General features: G+C 42.0%; 1 protein-coding gene across 3 annotated transcripts in view; it reads right to left on the bottom strand.

The window, feature by feature from the left end:
- The window catches only part of LOC129865765 (protein phosphatase 3 catalytic subunit alpha), a 130,465-nt gene that overhangs the window by 49,917 nt on the left and 57,264 nt on the right, over nucleotides 1–23,284 (bottom strand). For all 3 annotated transcript variants that reach the window (XM_055938773.1, XM_055938774.1, XM_055938775.1), the window contains exons 2-3: nucleotides 17,562–17,762; nucleotides 729–853 (exon numbers count right to left, since the gene is read on the bottom strand). In XM_055938773.1, coding sequence (XP_055794748.1) covers nucleotides 729–853; nucleotides 17,562–17,762 — 326 coding nt within the window. The remainder of the gene's footprint in view (nucleotides 1–728; nucleotides 854–17,561; nucleotides 17,763–23,284) is intronic.

Raw genomic sequence — 23,284 nt, 5'->3', positions numbered from 1 at the left:
AGGCCCTTCTCCTCCGATTGCTTAGTTTGGCCAGATGGCTTGCTCTAGGAAGAGTCTTGGTGGTTCCAAGTTTCTTCCATTTAAGAATGATGGAGGCCACTGTGTTCTTGGGGACCTTCAATGCTGCATTTTTTGGTACCCTTCCCCAGATCTGTCCTTGACACAATCCTGTCTCAGAGCTCTTTGTACAATTACTTCGACCTCATGGCTTGGTTTTTGCTCTTAGATGCACTGTCAACTGTGGGACCTTATATAGAAACGTGTGTGCCTTTCCAAATCATGTCCAATCAATTGAATTTACCACAGGTGGACTGTAATCAAGTTGGAACATCTCAAGGATGATCAATGGAAACAGGATCCACCTGAGCTCAATTTTGACTCTCATAACAAACGGTCTGAATACTTATATAAATAAAATAAAATACTGGTATAAATAAAAAATAAATAAAAAAGTTTTCACTTTGTCAGTATGTGGTATTGTGTGTAGATTGATGGGGATTTGTTTTAATTTAATACATTTTAGAATAAGGCTGTAACGTAACAAAATGTGGAAAAAGGGAAGGGGTCTGAATACTTTCCGAATGCACTGTATATATTTTAAAAACTTGATTGTTGACATGCAAAACATTTTGGGACTGTTTCAACAATGGACTAAAGAAACAAATACCAAAAGATAGTTTTTGAGTGGTATTTTCCTTTAATGTTCTTAGAACAGGTGAAACACTTACTTCAATACTGAAATATCCTCTGTCGACGTAGTCGCCCAAGAAAAGGTAGCGCGTGCTAGCCGGTGACCCTCCTACTTCAAACAGCTTCATCAGGTCAAAGAACTGGCCATGGATGTCTCCGCAAACTATAGGAAACACACAGAGGAGGAAATAGACGTCATACAAACTCTTGACTTTCACATTCTAAACATTTTCTTTGTCTTCTTTAAAAGTGCAGTTTTTCTGTGCGGTAAAAAATATGAATATGAATTTTAATATCCATTTCTTATTACACTTTTGTTTGTGGTATCATAATTCATGTACATAGACCTAGGACAAAAAGAGGGCATTGTGACAATTGTTCCTCCTAATACATAAACAAGAACATCATCATGACATTTATCATGATCATAAACCCCCCTCTGAAGCCAAGTGGCACAATGGCTTTTATTTACGGGGGCAATTATGTGTTAATATATACCCAGTTCCAATACACAATGCAACTGCTACTCTCACCTAACAAACATAAAGGTTTAAACTCAAAGCATGTTTCATACAATTAGCCTGGAGAGGGTTTGCAAGTGCGAAGTGTCTTGTGTTTCTGTACTGTATGTCGCCAGCCAATTGAACCTGGGCCAACTGGTACAAAAATGTGTTGTCTTGCCTGCATCCCTTCATAATACATGCATCATGCATAAAACATGTGAACCGAGACACTATGTGTTGTATTACACAGTGAGTTTTGCTTTGCATAAACAATGTAAGCAGGCCCAGGGCAGAATCCCACTCGAGAGACCCTCTGACCAATAACTAGCCTGCACCACAAATCAACATGACCAAACCAACTATTATATTCTACTTTTTACATCATCTATTAGCATGAGAGATATGACTTTGTCAGACCAAATATGTTGTTTCAAGAATGGTTCTTTTTTTCTAGACAAATGCAACACTTTCCCAAAATGTTGGACCCTACTCGAACCAAGAAGGACCACTGTAATGTAAAGGGAGATACAGCAAGACTGGCTATCAACAAACAAACAAACATGGGGACAAATAAGGTCCATACTTTGTCTGTTACAGTGGATTTTAGAGTGGCCTAACGTTTTACGTCACAGTAAAATTCTTATTGTTTGATTAGTATGAGAGTCAGTCTTCAATAACCCAATAACCTTTTGAATTTGCCATTTTATTCTTACAAGCATCTATGGAAACACTGATGTGCATTGATATCCCATTGATGTACATTGATATCCCATTATTAGCGTGTACATTGACATCCCATTGTTAGCAAGGTGGTATCATGAGATAACACAAAACATTTATCAATAAATCTGTCATTCAGCCATAGATCATAGATCCATCTTTAGTAGAATAGAATGTCTCACTATGACATGCGTCACTTCCCTGTGCTTTTTGTTCATAGAACACCCCTCACTGAAATCTATGAAAGGAACATCATTTGTACAGCCTATTATTCTATTGCTACGGAACAAAATTCTGCTATTATTATGTTATTATGGAGGAACGAAATGTATCCCAATGCCTGTATAGATCTCAACTCTACAGTGTTGTTGTCCGCAATTGTATGGCAATGTGCATTATCGAAAACGGACTGTACACTCCACTCCCTCCCCTCCTTCATAACAGAGGGACTTTGGCACATTTCTTTCCTTTGACGTTAGTCACATCCCCACCCCACCTATCCATTAATCACTACAGTCAACAACCCAACATGACCCACATTGTGACTGGGCTGACTCAATCTCTCCATGAAATCAGGGATTACCATTTGCCACTCAGTGAAATAGGATCGGTTTTCCCATTGCCCCTCTGACCCCATTCACCACTGCTCCCTGGGGAGCCAAGGAGCCACAGCCCACGGTGCCTTCAGACATTTGTCACCCGCTGGCCACACACTGTAATCGCTGGTACTGCGATTAAAGAACCCAGACCAGTCCTACCTAGTCCTAGTCATTTCTTTGCAATGCAGTGACCTGTGTTGAATGTCATATCCAGCTGCAAGTCAGAACCTTCATGACTAGCCAATCATAGTTTATATTATTATACAATGAATTCCCTGATTGATTTGACCAAAACATGTTTGTTTTTTTATTCTGAGTGTGTGTGTTATTCACAAATATTGGTAGGTAATTCCCTCTCCATTTTTCTAACCTTACATTTCAGTGAGAAAATGTTCAACAACATTAACATTCATGGTAACAATTGATACACTGATACTACGTAGCAAACGATAACGTCAGCCAACTACTCTGGCTCAAACACAGTTGCTAAAGCACTGATAGGCCTACTAATTTGGTCCCTGGCAATGAATATCAACACCATCCTTTGCAAACGCTATCCACTTATTTGTTTACATGTGTCTTTAAGCCTGTATCTAATGACAGAGAGCAAACTTGTAGCAATATCTTGAAGACAGTTCCAATTATCATATGTTGGATGACTGCATTGGAAAGTAATTAGCTCGAGTTACAAGCCCCTCGAGACACGAGGAAGAGAAGAGAGAATCTGTTCTCCTCATATGCATTGTAAACTCTCATTTTGTAATTTTATCTTTGAAGAATCCCACTCTTTTCAAATGGTTTCATTTCTGGATTTAGACTTAGGTTAAGACTCAAAGGGTTCTCATTTCTAATGTGCTCCCTTCCCCTCCCAAAATCAACTGTTGGTTGGGTCACACTTTATTTGGATAGTCCGGATAGTCCACCTGCAGATCTACAGATGGTCATACAATCAACAAACTATCTGTTGATAAGCAACTGCTTGCTAAAGTTACATTTAGGGTTAGAATAAGGGTTAGGATTATAATTCAGTTTAGGATAAGGATTAAGGTTAGGGTTAAAGCTAGGGTTAGTAGATAGTTAGTTTAAATGTTACCGATAGTCTATAGAGCATATACAGATGGACTATCCAAATAAAGTGTTACCGTATGTTACAAATGATATTCCATTCAAATAGTCTATTCATGCTGTTTTGAGAAGCAGCTCATTGTGCAAAGTGGATGTTCATTCTCGCTTACTACAAAAAATGTGGATATTTGTAAGGAATTATAGAAAGTAAAAATCCCCTACAGCACTATTGTAAGCAATAGTATAACTGTAAATCAATGCAAGCAAAGTCTATATGATGGACTTGCGATAGCACATACTAAAGAATCAAAACCTTGTCTGGTGAATTACTGGTTGGTTTCGGGTCAATGAAGAATGAATGTACATCAGAACAAAACCAGCCAGGTCCCTCGTGATACAAGTCAGTATTCGACGTCCATCCATGTCTGAGGACTTTGGGAAATGACGTGGTAACTGGCCACAAGGGGCAAGAGTGAGCGCTGTTACCTTCAAGTAGGTTTCGATTTTGCTAGGGTGCTGTGGATGTGGATGGGTGTAAGCGTTGGCAAGGGTTGCATGTTCGAATCCAGCGATAGAACATTTGTATTTGTTAAAATTTCGCACTTAATGCCTAAACTCAACCTTAAACCATTTGAAATTTGCCGTTTGGAAGAACATCCAAATTTGATGTTTGAGAAACATGGATGAACGTCTAATTCTGACGTGAGACTTTGAGACCTAGTTGCTGCAAAATATTGTTCTATCAAAAAAGCTGGGATACAGTCTATTCAAATGTCTTATTCAACATCACACTGTTACAAGACATAACATGAGAATAACAAACAATCCAAGAACACAAGGAACATGATGAAGCAACAAGCGGTTACACTAAACGCTCCAGCCCTAGGGATGTGCTCTCTCTCGCTCTGTGTGTGGGTGGATCTGGACAAAACCAACCTTTGTGTTTCTCTGTGATAACGCCATGGTGACAGAAGTGGCCGTGGGGTCACACTGGAATAGAGTGACCTAGGGGTCAAGAAGACGATATGATGTATGGCCAGCCAAGCCAGGCCATGGTGAGTTCTAATCAGCTGTGCACACTGAACACACTGGATAGTAGGCAGTAAGGCCGTATTCATATCAGATACAATGGCTTTCCTCTGGGCTTTGTTATAACACACATGCAGGCAAGCACATGCATGGACACAGGCAATCACCAGTCACGACAAGGCCCACATAAGATGAGCAGGTGGGAGTACATTATCTCAAGTGAGATAGAATTTGTTCTCGCCATCCATCGCCCCGCGCTACTGTGCGAGACTGATCAAAACCATATCGCCAGTCAGGCGGCAGCAGCTAGTATGTGTGTGGGTGGCTGACTTACACAAGCCAGCTCTGCTCGATAACCTACACAGGCCACTCCAGAGGCAAGCTCATTGAGTTGGTGAGATCTGCCGAGTTCAAGCCCGGAGTGAAATAGTAGTGCATATAGGAGTGCAGCTTGCAAATCCGTTCAGTATTCATATGTTGTATGTGACAGACCGGGGTGTGAAGGTCTGGTAGATGAAGGCTCTTTTCTCTCGTTGGTTGTACAGTGAAGTCATTAGTGCAGTGTGATTCTGGAAAAGCAGAACGTAGCTACAGGTTGTGCTGAATGGTACAGCAGTGAGCTGTGTCGGGAGCAGTTTGGGCCTGATAGACACAACCAGAAAGTGTGTGTGGGTCGCCCAAGACACATCACATAGACAGAAGAGATGGGAGAATGAGGTGCAGAATGAATGAGTGAGTGAGTGAGAGAAACAATGGCTTCTTTTCAACAGAAAATCTGGCCTTGTGAGGCACTCAGTGTGTGTGTGTGTGTGTGTGTGTGTGTGTGTGTGTGTGTGTGTGTGTGTGTGCACTTGTGCGAGTGTGTGTGTATCATTGCCGTAGAACAGAACTGTTGAGTAGGAGAGGGGTGGGTGTAGGAGTGGGTGTACAAGTGTCTCATGTTAACTCCTACCCCCCTGGCTCTACAGGCTGATTCACAACCAACACACCACCAAGCCTTTTCTCTGACTCGCCATTCTACTTCACAACCAATCTCATACAACTGATTTCTCTGGAAGATAACAATGATGTATTGCAGCTCCAGGCTTTTTTCTTTACTATCGAATGAGAGGTATGGCTTGCATACTATCTGCAGAGAATGAGATAGGGACCACACATACAGCATTATGGAGCTATCAAGCAAATTCTATGGGCACAATCAAAAAAACACAATCATAGAATGACAGAATTAAAAGGAACAACCAGAATGACATGACACCAACTTGTGTGGTATGACAAAGGTAACGTTCTCAACTGATCTGCTACCACTGTGATTTAAAGTGTAACTGACAAAATATGACACCTTCATAGAATGTTTGGGAATGACGAATAGTAAGGCATGTGAAAATTCTATAGCAACAGCTGGAAAGCTTCAGTGCGTTAGGTCAATTAATAGACACTGCAGTAAATAAAACCAAATAAAAACATCTGTCCTGTCCAGGACTGGTGTCTGCGCAGACCGGTACGCCATAGCCAATCAGCGCTACAGTTGGCCTATAAGCACATAAGCCACACACGGGCCTGCCATCGTTTACTTTTAACTGGACTGTGTGTTTACAGGCAGCGCAACTTTAGAGCAAAAAATACACCTTAATGGATTTCTGCAAATATGTAAATACAACGGGAGTCCTCTTACATTTGGGAACTTCACAATCCTATTGATCAAACAACCATGAAAAGGTAGGCTCTCTTTCCCTCAGTTGCCAATGTCACGATCGTCTAATGAATAAACGGACCAAGGTTCAACATCTTTATTTCCTGAAACTTACAAAACAAAAAAAGCATGCACTAACTCCAAACAAGATCCCACAAAACACAGTGGGGAAATGGCTGCCTAAATATGATCCCCAATCAGAAACAATGATAAACAGCTGCCTCTGATTGGGAACCATACCAGGCCAACATAGACATACAACAACCTAGATAACCCACCCTAGTCACACCCCGACCTAACCAACATAGAGAATAAAAGGCTCTCTATGGTCAGGGCATGACAGCCAATGCATATCATCAACAACTAACGCTAGCCAGAGCTGGATGAGCTAAAATCTAACGAGGAAACATTAGATAAACCTTCTCAAACTTTTTCAACTAGTTGGCAGTCAAAATTTCACTGATAAACAATGGGGAATAGTAGCCTGCACGTCCTTCTGCAGCTTGCCTGCCAATGCATTTTTGTCCCAACCCACGTTTTGACAATTAAATGGGAACTTGCCTGCACGCCCAACACATTTGATTGACAACTAAGAGATATGCTAACTGTGGATAACAGTCATTCAAGTTCAGCATAGCTGGCTAGCAAAGCGATTCACATTTCTTGCTAGCTAACCAAATGAAACCGGCAGCATCTCTAGCTGTAGCCAACGAAAAACGATATGAGGGGAAGAAGTTGGTCACTCACCCTCTTCTCCAATGACATGACATCCTCATATGGATTTCACATGTCTCGGAATACAGATATGCATCTGTTGGTAACAGATACCTTAAATAATCTGGTGTGACCACTATTCGATTCCTGCAGCGCGACACATCTCCTTCGCATAGAGTTGATCATGCTGTTGATTGTGGCCTGTGGAATGTTGTCCCACTCCTCTTCAATGGTTGTGCGAAGTTGCTGGATATTAGCGGGAACTGGAACACGCTGTTGTACACGTCAATTCAACCATCCCAAACATGCTCAATGGGTGATATGTCTGGTGACTATGCAGGCCATGGAAGAACTGGGACATTTTCAGCTTCCAGGAATTGTGTACAGATCCTTGCGACATTATCATTCTGAAACATGAGGTGATTGCGACGGATGAACAGCACGACAATGGGCCGGATCTCGCCACGGTATCTCAAATTGCCATCGATAAAATGCAATTGTGATCGTTGTCCGTAGCTTATGCCTGCCCATGCCATAACCACACCGCCACCATGGGGCACTGTTCACAGCGTTGACATCAGCAAACCGCTCGCCCACATTACGCCATATGGCTGTGTTTGTGTGGCAGGTTTGACATACTGCAGGTTGGACATACAGCCAAATTCTCTAAAACGACGTTGGAGGCAGCTTATGTTAGAGGAATTAACATTCAGTTATCTGGCAACTGCTCTGGTGGATATTGCTGCAGTCAGCATGCCAATTGCATGCTCCCCCAACTTGACATCTGTGGCATTGTGTTGTGTGACAAAATTTGATGTGCAAATTTTAGAGTGGCCTTTTATTGTCCCCAGCACAAGGTGCGCCTGCGTAATGATCATGCTGTTTAATCAGCTTCTTTAAATGCCACTACTGTCAGGGTGATGAATTATCTTGGAAAATGAGAAATGTTCACTAATAGGGATGTAAACAAATGTGTGCACAAAATTTGAGAGAAATACGCATTTTGTTCGCATGGAACATTTCTGGGATCTTTTATTTCAGCTCATGAAACATGGGACCAACACTTTACATTATACTTTATATTTTTGTTCAGTGTAGATACGCTAGCCCAGGGCTGTCAAACTCAAACAGCACACGGACCATCTTAAAAAAACACAATGAATTCTCGGGCCAGACATTTATTTTTTACAACTGCTACCCAAACTGGCCATTGTTATATTAAGAAAATACGGCCCTTTAAAATGTCCACTTATGTACATAGGATGCTGTATATATCATTTTAACATATTAAAAAAGAGATAAATAATATTTGTCCAACGTTTGCTGCTATGCTTGCAGAGGTGCATAATATGCTGCAACCCTTACTCATTCAAGGTTTTTTATTTATTTTTATTATTCTTCATTGTAGAATAATTGTGAAGACATCAAAACTATGAAATAACACATATGGAATCATGTAGTAACCAAAAAAAGTGTTAAACAAATCAAAATGTATTTTATATTTGAGATTCTTTAAAGTTGCCACCCTTTGCCTTGATGACAGCTTTGCACACTCTAGGCATTCTCTCAACCAGCTTCATGAGGTAGTCACCTGGAATGCATTGCAATTAACAGGTGTGCCTTGTTAAAAGTGAATTTGTGTAATTTCTTTCCTTCTTAATGCTCCAATGAATGGGAGTATACAGAAGATAGCCCTATTTGGTAAAAGAGCAAGTCCATATTATGTCAAGAACAGCTCAAAAAAGCAAAGAGAAATGACTGTCCATCATTATTTTAAGACATGAAGGTCAGTCAATACGGAACATTTCAAGAACTGAAAGTTTCTTCAAGTGCAGTCGCAAAAAACTTGGAGCGCTATGATGAAACTGGCTCTCATGAGGAACGCCACAGGAATGGAAGACCCAGAGTTACCTCTGCTGCAGAGGATAAGTTCATTAGAGGTACCAACCTCAGAAATTGCAGCCCAAATAAATGTGAAGCATTTCAAGTAACAAGAGTTCAATTAACAGATATATCTCAAAATCAACTGTTCAGAGGAAACTGTGTGAATCAGGCTTTCATGGTCGAATTTCTGCAAAGAAACCACTCCTAAAGGACACCAATAATAAGAAGAGACTTGCTTGGGCCAAGAAACACGAGCAATGGACATTAGACAGGTAGAAATGTGTCCTTTGGTCTGGATTTCAAATGGGAGATTTTAGGTTCCAACCGCCGTGTCTTTGTGAGACGCGGTGTTGGTGAACGGATTATCTCCACATGTGAGGTGGTGTGGGAGTGCATGGCTACCACAACATTCTGCAGTGATATGCCATCCCATCTGGTTTGGGCTTAGTGGGACTGTTTTTCAACAGGACAATGACCCAACACAGGCTGTGTAAGGGCTATTTTACCAAGGAGAGTGATGGAGTGCTGCATCAGATGACCTGGCCTCCACAATCCCCCGACCTCAACCAAATTGAGATGGTTTGGGATGAGTCAGACCGCAGCGTGATGGAAAAGCAGCCAACAAGTGCTCATGTAACGGATGTGAAATGGCTAGCTAGTTAGCGGTGGTGCGCACTAATAGCGTTTCAATCGGTTACGTCACTCGCTTTGAGACCTTGAAGTAGTGGTTCCCCTTGCTCTGCAAGAGCTGCGGCCTTTGTGGAGCGATGGGTAACGGCGCTTCGTGGGTAACTGTTGTTGATGTGTGCAGAGGGTCCCTGGTTTACGTTGGGGCGAGGGGACGCCATAAAGTTATACTGTTACATTGATGCTGTTAACCCGGATCACTGGTTGCTGCGGAAAAGGAGGAGGTCGAAAGTGGGGTGAGTGTAACGGATGTGAAATGGCTAGCTAGTTATCGGTGGTGCACGCTAATAGCGTTTCAATCGGTTACGTAACTCGCTTTGAGACCTTGAAGTAGTGGTTCTCCTTGCTCTGCAAGAGCCGCGGCTTTTGTGGAGCGATGGGTAACGACGCTTCGTGGGTGACTGTTGTTGATGTGTGCAGAGGGTCCCTGGTTCACGCCTGGGTTGGGGCGAGGGGACGGACTAAAGTTATACTGTTACACTCAGCATATGTGGGAACTCTTTCAAGACTGTTGGTAAAGCATTCCAGGTGAAGCTGGTTGAGAGAATGCCAAGAGTGTGCAAGGCTGTCATCAAGGCAAAGGGGTAGCTATTTGAAGAATCTCAAATAGAAAATATATTTTGATTTGTTTAACACTTTTTTGCTTACTACATGATTCCATATGTGTTATCAGTTTTGATGTCTTCACTACTATTCTTCAATGTAGAAAATAGTAAAAATAAAGAAAAAACCTTGAATGAGTAGGTGTTCTAAAACCTTTGACCGGTAATGAATATATATATATTTTGCACTGTATGGATCACCGGTGCGGTTGAATGCAGCATTGCTGTAAGGTGCACTCAAAATATATTAGGCTTCTGCTCAAATGTTGCTGTAATAGGCCTAGATGTTTCTGTTTTCCATGGTGTTTGTTGCAGGTTTTGTTTTTTGGTTATAAATGGTCAAGCTTTAAAAACCGACTGCAACATTTTATAGTAGGCTAGCTCAGACTGTGTCTGTAAGCTTTCTCTCCGCTGTTACCCGGACACACGAAGGCAGCGGAATTTAAGTTTAATTCAACAATGTGAGCGCATCTGGCTGTACAGTACTTCGTTAAAGTAGCTGACTCAATGTTGACTCATTTATACGCACTTGTGTGTCCTATTCGGCCCATGGGCATTGTGTTTGACACATGTGCGCTAGCCTATTAGCCACGTTATGACTGACTTGTGGTCATTGCCCTGGCTAGTTTGATTGTATTGACATTCCCAGCCTTATTACACCTTGCCCAAACCGGCTGCGCGCGTGCGCTATCGTGCATACATTTATTTTTCCCCCCCACACCAAACGCGACCACAACACGCAGGTTCATCGTTTAAATTATATGGTGATCGCATCTAAACTTTCAATGTATTACTGGCAAAACAGTTATTGTCTTTCTATCACCCACGTGGGTATAACCTATTAACCAATGAGGAGATGGCATGTGGGTACCTGCTTCTATAAACCAACAAGGAGATGGGAGAGGCAGGACTTGTAGCGCGATCTGCGTCAGAAATAGGAATGACATCTATTTTGCGCAAGCAGTGTGGGTGCAATAATTGAATAACATGGGTTTCTAAATTTATTTTGCGACGCTCGCGCACGGTCTGGTCAGCATGTTAGTTATAGTTGTCCGTTTTGAAACTGAAACTGTGCATTCTGAATGGGTCGTGGCAGCAAACAATGTACCAGGCCAGCTGAAATCTACAACCTGACAGCAATATTTTTGGACCACCAAGAAATGTATTGGTAGTCCAAAATTATGGTAGCCTAGCAGGTAGCCTAGTAGTTAGAGCGTTGGACTAATAACCGAAAAGTTGCAAGATTGAATCCCCAAGCTGACAAGGTAAAAATCTGTTAATGGCAGTTAACCCACTGTTCCTAGGCCATCATTGAAAATAAGAATTTGTCTTTAACTGACTTGCCTAGTTAAATAAAGGTAAAATAAAAAATAAAAAAATTGGTGAGTTATATGAATCATGCATTGAACTGCATCCATCTATTCTGCCAAAAATGCCTTACTGTAATTCATGGAATTTTGAGTAAAATATAACCCATTTATAAAACCTCTTAAAAAGTTGGATTTGATGCATAAACTGTGAATTTAATGTTTTTGACTGATATTATGATTGTCTGTTTGTTTCACATCCAAAATATAGTAAAAACACTGTCAGTTCCACTTTAATGAGATGTACACTAAAACAGACACCATTTTGTTATAACACAACAGCTAACACATAGCAACCACTGCCCTTCGCTCCCTTATTATCTAATAAGTGAAAACCTCGCATGGCACTATGATTTGTGATCGTGGCAGAGACAGTGGAGACATTTTTTACAGTACATTGTGCAACACTCAGTCATAAATAGAGGGACAGCAGCACAGCGTCTACAGATGTAGGATCTTAATTTGAACCAGTTTGCTTCAGCAGGAAAATAATCCTACAGCAACAGGAAATGTGAATTATGTGGATTATAATGAATGGATTTTTTTTTAAACCTCCAATACACTACAAGTTTGCACTTCCTGTTGTGCAGAAAATTTTCAGCAACAAAAGAGTGATCAAATTAAGATCTTACATCTGTAGGCACCATGCCATCTTTAATCATCACCTTAATAAGGCAATGGGTTTGAGTCACATAATATTATGGGCTTGTTATATGCAAGAAAATGGGTTTGAGTCAAATTAAATTAGTTACATTTGTCACTTGCGCCGAATATAAGAGTTGTAGACTTTACAGTGAAATTCTTACTTACGAGCCCTTTGCCAACAATGCAGAAATATAAAATAGTAACACAAAATAACAATAATAAGGCTATATACAAGGAGTAACGGTACCGAGTCAATGTGCAGGGTTACGAGGTAGTTGAGGTAATATGTACATGTAGGTATGGGTATAAGTGACTAGGCAATCAGGATAGATAATAAACAGAGTAGCAGCAGCATATGAAGAGTGAAAGTGTGTCTGTGTGAGTGGTGTCAATATCCATATGTGCGTGTTAGGTGTTTGTGTGTGTGTGTGAGTGTATGAAGTGTGTATGTTGGGAAAGTCAGTGTAGTGTGTGTGGGTAGAGTCCAGTGAGTGTGCATAGAGCTGGTGCAAGAGAGTCCGTGCAAATAAAAGGGGTCAATGGAAATAGTCAGGGTGGCCATTTGATTAACTGTTCAGAAGTCTTATGTCTTGGGGGTAGAAAGAAGCTGTTCAGGAGCCTTTTGGTACCAGACTCGGCGCTCCAGTACCAATTGCCGCGTGGAAACAGAGGGAACAGTCTATGACTTGGGTGGCTGGAGTCTTTGACCATTTTTAGGGTCCTTCCTCTGACACCGCCTGGTACAGAGGTCCTGGATGGCAGGGAGCTCGGCCCCAGTGATGTACATGGCTGTACGCACTATCCTCTGTAGCGCGGATAGTGATGTTGTGCATCACTATCCGCAATGTTGTGCACAATATTTTACTGAATGTGTTTGGAATGTTATTATCCTAATGTTATAAAAATCTTAGCTTATGTTCTGGGAATGTTCCCGGTTTGCTGGGATGGCAATGTAAGATCATGGGTTTGAGTCTCATGTAAGTAGCTGTGTCTACCAGCCCGTCAGCCGTACCCAAGCTAATGCCTTGGCTTTAGCTTAAGGGGCTAACACATCTTTGCTGTGCACCGGAGACCTGGATTCAAACCCAGACAGTCACATTTACATTAGCCAGGGCCAAATGGTAGAATAATGACTTCTGGTGTGGGGACTAGAGAGACAGAGAATATCTGCTGTGTTTCCTTGAAGGCTGCACAATAGTAGCCTTGTAAGTACCAGACTGATTACTGCTGAATGTAAGCTCGCGAGACATCCAGATGGTTGTACGATGTTAGCGCAATAGAGTCTAAAACAAAACATATAAAGGAGATGGATGAAGGCCATTTATCTTTAGAATCTTCCTGGAAGTGCCATTAGTTCCGAGGACTCGCCCTCTGCCTCTTACTAAACCAATATCAAAGAAGCTCATTATGAAGTATAATTGGGGTATTACTGAGACACTTGACTTAAGGGAGTGAAAGAGAACAATAGGTTTGCATCTATACATATGGACCAGCACATCTCCTGACCATTTCTTATCAAAGTGTCAGACATCACCCAAAAAGGACAGGTCGTATAAAAATGACAAATGATTCAACAAAAATAACAAACTTAAAAATCAAATAACGTTTAGTGTATCTCCTAACAAATGTTTAGGAATTATATTGAAGTTCAATACATTTCAATGGCTCACACAATATGCTTTATGAAATATACCCTCTCTTAATCTTCCTCAAGAGGGCCAAAACGTTGATCGTGTGTGTGTGTGTGTGTGTGTGTGTGTGTGTGTGTGTGTGTGTGTGTGTGTGTGTGTGTGTGTGTGTGTGACAGAGTAATTGACCTTTTCAAGTCTGTATGTACCAAAAGGGCATTTGAACACATAGTGACGCCTTGGTTGGTCAGACTGAACGAGTTTAATTGACTCTTGGCCCTGTGCTTGTTATAGCGTTCTGGTGTTCGGCAGCAGAGCCCACGCACATCCCTGAAAGCCCGGCGGTATCTGACGTACTCAGGGGATGTGGGAAAAGGTAGAAGGTTGGGTAAGGGCTCCCCAGAGAGAGGGAGGGAGGGATAACATCCAATCAAACCTGCATTGCAGTATTTAGGCTACACAGTCATTTCCCCCATGATACTGTAACATCACAGTATGACTTTGGGTACTGTAAAATTCAGAGACCACACAACCCAGTATCACAGATTATTGTGAAACAGACACAAATGACTTATTGCAGGCTGTCACGTTGTATAAAGGATTGAAGACAGGCGCAGGAATACGTAATAGGGGGTTTTAATACTCCACACAAAAATACAACATGCCATGAAAGGCACGGGGACGAAGCCCAAAACAAACACGTATACAAAAACACAGGGATGTAACCAAAACAAAAGAGCGAGGTAAAACCTCTAATAAATACACGGGACGAGACCCATACTTAGGTTTGCACATTTTGGGGAATATTCAGAGGTGGAAACTTTCCGTGGGAATTAACGGGAATATATGGGAATTAACGTGAATATATGCAAATTCATATTAATACCATTTAAATGTAGATGTTTTTTACATTGGATATATTTACCCTATCATATGGAGACAGAAACATAAACCTTTTACCTTATCATAAGTAGACATAATTGCAAATTATTAAATCCTTCCAATAGAAATTTTAAAAACAATTTGGCTACGAATTGAACTTTAATTAAATGAGTTGACTCTTCACATGGGATGATTTCACTGAACAACAAAAGAAAGGGAATATTGAATGATCCCCAATGATCCATCGCATCTCCCAAACACGTTTTCAACATACATCTGTAAAATGATAGTCTAGAAACTAAAGCTTTGGTTGTCTTCCTCTCAGGCTTCCATTTCTTCTCCCTGGAAGTGGACCTCCTCAATGTCCACCTCTTGAACATCAGACTCTGAGGCCTCATCTTCACTGTCACTTTCCAACCTTGTTGACCATGGCTCGTTGTCAGGCTCAAAAAGCCTCAGATTTGCCCGGATGGCCACCAATTTTTCAACCCTTGTGTTGGTCAGCCTGTTGTGTGCTTTGGTGTGTGTGTTCCCAAACAAGGACCAGTGGCGCTCTGAGGCGGCTGATGTTGGTGGGATTTGGAGGAAGATGGAGGCAACAGGGGAAAGAGCCTCAGATCCACAAAGTCCCTTCCACCAGGTGGCTGATGAGATATGTTGGCACGACTGCCATATTGCATCTCCATCCAGAAGCCCTTGCTTGGAAGTGTACTTCACCAGACTGCCAACCTTGCCCTAATCCAGACCAAGATGGTGAGACGCGGTAGTGATGATACCATAGGCCATGTTGATCTCGGCACCATATAGGATGCTCTTGCCAGCGTACTTGGGGTCCAACATGTACGCTGCGGTGTGTATGGGCTTCAGGCAGAAGTCTTCACGCTTTTTGATGTATTTCAGAACAGCAGTTTCCTCTGCTTGGAGTAACAGTGAAGTGGGCAGGGCAGTATGGATTTCTTCTCTTACACCCAGCAAATGAATAGATAAAGCATGTCTGGTTGGAGGGGTGTATGCTGGGCGAAGAACATTCAGAAATATCTTCCAATACACATTTGCCTGTGAGCATCAGAGGTGAACCAGTTGCAATCACAGCTCGAGCAAGACATTCATCAGCATTACTTTGAATACTCTCCTCCATTGAGTCCAAAAAAATTCTGATTTCAGGAGGACCATTAGCTGTTGCTATCGATAAGGTGTCTGATTCATCATTTTCACCTCAAATAGAAGTAGAGGGACTTGTGTCAGAAGTTGCTTGTTGGAACTTTATACACTTGGCCAAATTATTTTTGCATCTTTGTTGCATTCTTCACTTATGATTTGGCACAGTATTTGCAAATGTACACAGCTTTTCCTTCTACATTAGCTGCAGTGAAATGTCTCCACACATCAGATAGTGCCAGTGGCATTTTCCTGTAAAATACAATTCCATGTACAGATAAATAGTTAAGCCGTTAGATTAAACAACTCCTTTTGTAAGATAAATGTTTTAAAATTAAACATGTATGGAAACAGGTGAATTAACACTCCTCAGTTAGCAGGCTCAAGCAAGGTTAAACCCACATGAAGCAAAACCTAACTAGCAGAAATTGTTAAGTTATAAATTATTTAAACACACTTTCCTGTAGGCTACTATTTACTAGTTAACAAAAAATCATGTATGTCATTAAAATATATTCACCCACACAGTATTGTAATTAAAACCTACCAGAAAGCATGTAGTCCTTGGCTCAGACAGTGTAGCAGCGTGGGCTCAATTGCATCTCATTAGTGTGCAAGATCTTGGGAATCAGCTGTATATGTGATGGAAGAGTACACTGCACATGTGATGGAAAAATGCACTGTGCATGCAGAGGGTTTGAATTCCATTGAATTGGGGATAGTTTAACCAAAATTGCCTTATGTGTATCCCACAAAAAAGGTTCACTGTTATAAGCTAACTTTTTTAAAAGAATTTAAGCAAAATTCCCCAAATTCCAGGGCTTCCCATGGAAAATTTCAGGAAAAATTCCGGAAATTTACCGAAAAGTTTGCGACCCTTTGCAACCCTACCTGTAATAACAATACATGGGGCGAGACCCGTAATAAAAAATGCACAACAATACACGGGACGAGACACGTAATAACAAGTGCACAATACTCGCAGCACGAAAGCCGAAATAACAAAGCACAGGTACTCACAGACCAACGGACATGGGAACAATAACCGACAAGACAATGGTGAACAGAGGGCACATATATACAATTAGTAATCAGGGGAATTGGAATCAGGTGTGCGTAATGAGACAGTTCAGTGACGCCTAGAGGGGTGACGTAGACCTCCGGAACTGGTACACGGAATGAGCAGCAGTACCGGGGGAATCCATGACACAGGCACACAAAAAGTAATTGTATACAGTGCACTTCAATCACAGATACAGACTGAGGTTACTTAAGACAGAAATGATAGGAGGGATGTTGGTTGGGGAGGATGGGTGGGCGTGTAACGTAAGGGTCTAGAAACCCAAACGTTGCTGGTTTGAATCACATCATGGACAACTTTAGCATTTTAGCAACTTTTCAACTACTTACTACTTTTTAACTACTTAGCTAGCATGTTCGCTAACACTAACCCTAAACATTTAAATACTTAGCTAGCATGTAACCTAAGTTTAACCCTTAACACTAACGTTGGCCACCTAGATAACCTAGCTAACGTTAGCTACAAACAAATTGGAATTCGTAAGAAAACTTTGTAAAGTACGTTATGAAGAAAATTATGTAATCTTTTTTGAATAACACGTGAGCAGGCAGTAGGGGTGTGTGTGTGCGCACATGTGTCTACTGTATATTCATGTGTGCGCTTTACTCACTAACCTGTCACGGGTGCCTCTATGTCTAGCAGGTTCTTCTCAGCCCTCAAGATGGCCGCTCCCTCTCCGATGAGTCTGAGGGCTACGCTCTCCTCCACGCGGCCCTCCTTGGTCAGGTGGCCTTTGAGCACGTCCACTTTGGGCTTCCCATCACTGTCAAACACCTCCTTGGCTGTGAGCCGGTGACTTGGCGGGAAAGGGACAGCTGGAGAAGAAAAAAGAGGAGAACAGTTAGTCCAACAAACCCACAGGTACAAAAGACCTTGCATGGAAAAGAGTGAGGACGAGTGCAATGGTGGGCACCCTATGATCCCAAAAGGAGCGAAGAGGATTGAGTCAAATAAGTCACAGGTACAGTTGTATCACTGAATAAGGTCCTCCTGTGTTTTAGATTAATTCTGTGTGAAAATAGAACAAAAATGGCTTTGAAATGAGTGTATTTTGTGCAAGGAAATCTCTTTTGGAGGAAAGATATCTGGGTAGGTGTCAAGGGAAACATAACACCTCTCATCACATGCAACAAAACATATTGGTGCTCACAACTAAATGTGTGAATACATCTATTTCCGATTTATTCAAATAGTAAACAAACTTTGATGTCAAGAGGAAAATAACTTAAAATAAAAGTAAAATGTCTCCCTTCAAAATAATGTAAGAGTGCTTTCAGCAATTATCAAACTGAAAACCAACTACCAGTGTAAAATACACGAATTAGCACTTTGAAATGACAAAAATGATCAACGCTAACATTTGGTTGACTCTACCTAGCAGTTATTGTGTGTTGCTGCTGCCTGCCGCCTACACATAATCCTATCAAAAGCTCACTTTCCCGGCCTTATGGGGAGCATCTTAATTATTGACTAATTACAGTCACCCACAACAATACCCTTCATTTGAGGAAAGCAGAAACAAGGAATTCTATGAAAACACATTTTGACATGGCCTAACAGCTGTACAGTACCAAGTAGGTACACCACCCTGATAGGCAATTGCAAATTAGCCACCAAAATATGACGTGGATTCACTAACTAAGCATTTTCACACCATCAGAAAATAGGAAATCCTGTTAATTAAAATCCCAGAGAAGCATCAGGTCTAAAGAGAGATTAATGTGCTGTGCAAGTAGGGGTGGGGGAGATCCCACAGACGGGGCAATGATTTCCCTAAGGTGACATCATCGGTAATCAGACCTCTAGCACACCTCTATGTCACACTGTAATGAATGAAAGAATAGAAAAAGGTCATTCATTATCGGGCTTAATTCTATATACCAGGTGTGCTACCTTAGACTGCACAGATCTATTGGGCAGGGTCCATGTTCTCAACCCCTCTCCTGAAGTGTGCACTTGAACACTTCCCGTCGTGGTGGAAACTCCCTCCTGCCAATACTTACACCAGTCTAATGGGGCGGCAGCGTAGCCTAGTGGTTAGAGCATTGGACTAGTAACCGAAAGGTTGCAATCCCCGAGCTGACAAGGTACAAATCTGTCGTTCTGCCCCTGAACAAGGCAGTTAACCTAGGCTGTCATTGAAAATAATAATTTGTTCTTAACTGACTTGCCTAGCTAAATAAAGGTAAAATAATGCTTTAAAATCAATGACAGGGAGTGTGCAAGTGCACACTTTGGGAGAAGTGTGGGTGAATTGGGAAGCACCCATAGACTCCTCTTTCAGTAGTCTCTCTCGACAGACATTCATATGATACAAGAAAGCAGAGCGAGATTCCCAATATGGCTCGCAAAATTAGCCTTCTCTTTCAGTACCTCTGCTCATTCAGCTTTAATCCAGACAGCTATCATGGACACTGACTGGAACAATTGACAAGCCAGTCAGACAAACTATTACTACCCCACACCTTCAGTTCAGTAGCCTACATCCCTGCACAGTCAACACTCATCTGTGTGGGTGTGCGTCAAACCCCAGCCAGTGCCTCAGATAGGGTTACCACTGGCCCCCGGCTGGGCCACTTCTCAGCACCTGCTGTGCAACTCTAGCCCTGGGCTTAAAGTGACAGTCTGTCTACATGCAGCTTCCTGTCTGTCATGTTGAGCTGTTGTACCCTGGCTCCTCCGCCCCGGCCTCCTGTCTGTCATGTTGAGCTGTTGTACACTGGCTCCTCCGCCCCAGGCTCCTGTCTGTCATGTTGAGCTGTTGTACCCTGGCTCCTCAGCCCCAGGCTCCTGTCTGTCATGTTGAGCTGTTGTACACAGGCTCCTCCGCCCCAGGCTCCTGTCTGTCATGTTGAGCTGTTGTACCCTGGCTCCTCAGCCCCAGGCTCCTGTCTGTCATGTTGAGCTGTTGTACACAGGCTCCTCCGCCCCAGGCTCATGTCTGTCATGTTGAGCTGTTGTACAGTGGCTCCTCCGCCCCAGGCTCATGTCTGTCATGTTGAGCTGTTGTACACTGGCTCCTCCGCCCCAGGCTCCTGTCTGTCATGTTAAGCTGTTGTACACTGGCTCCTCCGCCCCAGGCTCATGTCTGTCATGTTGAGCTGTTGTACACTGGCTCCTCAGCCCCAGGCTCCTGTCTGTCATGTTGAGCTGTTGTACACAGGCTCCCCCCCCCCCACTTTCCACCATTTCTGCTACACACATGTACTCATAACTTTACAGAGTGGGAAGGAACTCAGTATGCTGCTTCCTGGGAACAGTCTGTGTGTGGTGTGTGTGTGTGTGTACTCCGCGTTCATGCATGTGTGTACCCATCAGTGCAATGACACAGTGATTGTTGGATAGTCTTAATCTTACAGGCATCTATACACCAGGTGTGCTACCTAAGACTGCACAGATCTCTTGGGCAGCGTCCAGGTTCTCAACCCTTCTCCTCAAGTGTGCACTTGGAACACTTCCCACCGTGGTGGAAACTCCCTCCAGCCAACACTTACACCAGTCCAATGCTTTAAAATCAATGCTCCCTTGTAAACAGCTTTGAAGATACACTTATCGCAGGATATTTATACATTAATTTGACTACAACAACATGCTTTTTCCCCCCAAAGTGTGTATATGCACAAAATGTAAGCAGAGCTTGCACTTAAGGACCAATGGAAGGGTTCCAAACAAGAAAACTCTTGTTACATACCTGGCAATGCTGACCGAGCTACAGTACCAGTCAAAAGTTTGGACACACCTACTCATTCAAGGGTTTTTCTTTCTTTTTACTATTTTCTAAATTGCAGAATAATAGTGAAGATATTAAAACGATGAAAAAAACACATGGAATCATGTAGTAAGCAAAAAAGTGTTAAGCAAATAAAAATATATTTGAGATTCTTCAAAGTAGCCACCCTTTGCCTTGATGACAGCTTTGCACACTCTTGGCATTCTCTCAACCAGCTTCACCTGGAATGCTTTTCCAACAGTCTTGAAGGAGTTCCCACATATGCTGAGGACTTGTTGTCTGCCTTTCTTTCACTCTGCAGTCCAGCTCATCCCAAACCATCTCAATTGGGTTGAGGTTGGGTGATTGTGGAGGCCAGGTCATCTGATGCAGCACTCCATCACTCTCCTTCTTGGTCAAATAGCCCTTACACAGCCTGTTGGGTCATTGTCCTGTGAAAAACAAATTAAAGTCCCACTAAGCGCAAACCAGATGGGATGGCGTTTCGCTGCCGAATGCTGTGGTAGCCATGCTGGTTAAGTGTGCCTTAAATTCTAAATATCACTGACAGTGTCACCAGCAAAGCACCCCCACACCATCACACCTCCTCCATGCTTCACAGTGGGAACCACACATGCGGAGATCATCCGTTCACCTAAAGAACAGATTTCCACCGGTCTAATGTCCATTGCTCGTGTTTATTGGTCCAAGCAATTCTGTTCTTCTTATTGCTGTCCTTTAGTAGTGGTTTCTTTGCAGAAATTCAACCATGAAGGCCTGATTCACACAGTTTCCTCTGAACAGTTGATGTTGAGATGTGTCTGTTACTTGAACTCTGTGAAGCATTTATTTGGGCTGCAATTTCTGAGGCTGGTAACTCTCTAATGAACTTATTCTCTGCAGCAGAGGTAACTCAAGGTTTTCCTTTCCTTTGGCGGTCGTCATGAGAGACAGTTTCATCACAGCGCTTGATAGTTTTTGCGACTGCACTTGAAGAAACTTTCAAAGTTCTTGACATTTTCCAGATTGACTGACCTTCATATGTTAAAGTAATGGACTGTCGTTTCTCTTTTCTTATTTGAGCTGTTCTTGCCATAATAAGGACTTGGTCTTTTACCAAATAAGGCTATCTTCTGTATACCCCACCTACCTTGTCACAACACAACTGATTAGCTCAAATGCATTAAGAAGGAAAGAAATTCCACAAATTAACTTTTAACAAGGCACACCTGTTAATTGAAATGCATTCCAGGTGACTACCTCATGAAGCTGGTTGAGAGAATGCCAAGAGTGTGCAAAGCTGTCATCAAGGCAAAGTGTGGCTACTAAAATATATGTGTATTTGTTTAACACTTTTTTGGTTACTACATGATTCCATATGTGTTATTTAAAAGTGTTGATGTCTTCACTATTATTCAACAATGTAGAAAATAGTATATAAAAAAAGAAAAACCCTTGAATGAGTAGGCGTGTCCAAACTTTTGACTGGTTCTGTAAATCAAGTGCTCATAGTATTTAAATCCATGCCTATAGTAGAATGAGGTAAAGGGCATTCAGTATTGAAATAAAAGTGCTGAAAACACGTTGGCTCACTATTAAAAGAGAAGATTAAGGCCAAGCTATTGGATGAAAAATACCAACGTTCTGGCGTAGGTACAGCCGACTAGCTAGCTAACGCTACCTAGCATTTTTTGTAAATAAATTTAAAAAATAATAATAATACATACCTATACATACATATACACTTGATACTTGGGGTCAAATATCAATATATCATCCAAAAATAATATTGCGTTATGTAACTGTATCGATCCCCCCCAATGATGAACCCCCCACTGGCAACTGTGATTTAATGTTGGCCTAACTGCTTTTGACATACTTTATGATGATTGACATTGAAGTCTCTGTCTTTTATGTATTGCCCATTTCTAATTATCAATCCTGTCCTTTCTTAATCCACCCTCGATAGTTGATTCGGAAGTTTTTCAAAATCCAATTAATTAGGGTATATTTCAATTTCGAAGACTGTCATTCGGAATGGCACACACTCCTGTGTTCCAGCACTTCAGGACTGTGAGAGTACAGCAGACTGAGTTGATCGAGCCTGCCTGCCTGCCTGTACGCCTGCCTGTACGCCTGCTTGCATGGTTGCCTGGCTGATTACTAAGTATGACTCAAAACTGGGCTCCATTAGCTGATAGCTTTAATTCATTTCAGCATTACTCAGCCCCCCGCCATGTAACCATGCGATTGGTCTAGAAGGAGCAAAATTGGTCTGCATTCATGTGAAGTCTGAACATGCCCTTTCACCACGACTTAAAAGGGAATTTCAATGAAAATGGATCATTTGATATTGTACATTAGGTACAGTAATTAGGTACAGTAATTCATTCATTCAGTAAAGGACCATCAAGGATCACACCTCATTTCTCCAGCACCAATCAATCCACCAAACCTGTCTTGCCCCGGCCTTTTTAAACCCTCACGTTTAAGTAAAATAGACCAACCCCAGGATTCAGTCCCCTGTTCACGAGCATTCATCTTTCAAGACAATAATCTACTGGACCAAGAGACTAGCCTGTTGCTCTGCAGGACAATACTGTCGTTGCCGTCAGATCTAATTTACCT

This window comes from Salvelinus fontinalis, chromosome 11 (assembly GCF_029448725.1).
Source record: "Salvelinus fontinalis isolate EN_2023a chromosome 11, ASM2944872v1, whole genome shotgun sequence".
NCBI classification, from domain to species: domain Eukaryota; kingdom Metazoa; phylum Chordata; class Actinopteri; order Salmoniformes; family Salmonidae; genus Salvelinus; species Salvelinus fontinalis.
Note: the sequence above shows the minus strand (reverse complement) of the source record. Positions and strands in the feature narration are given on the sequence as shown.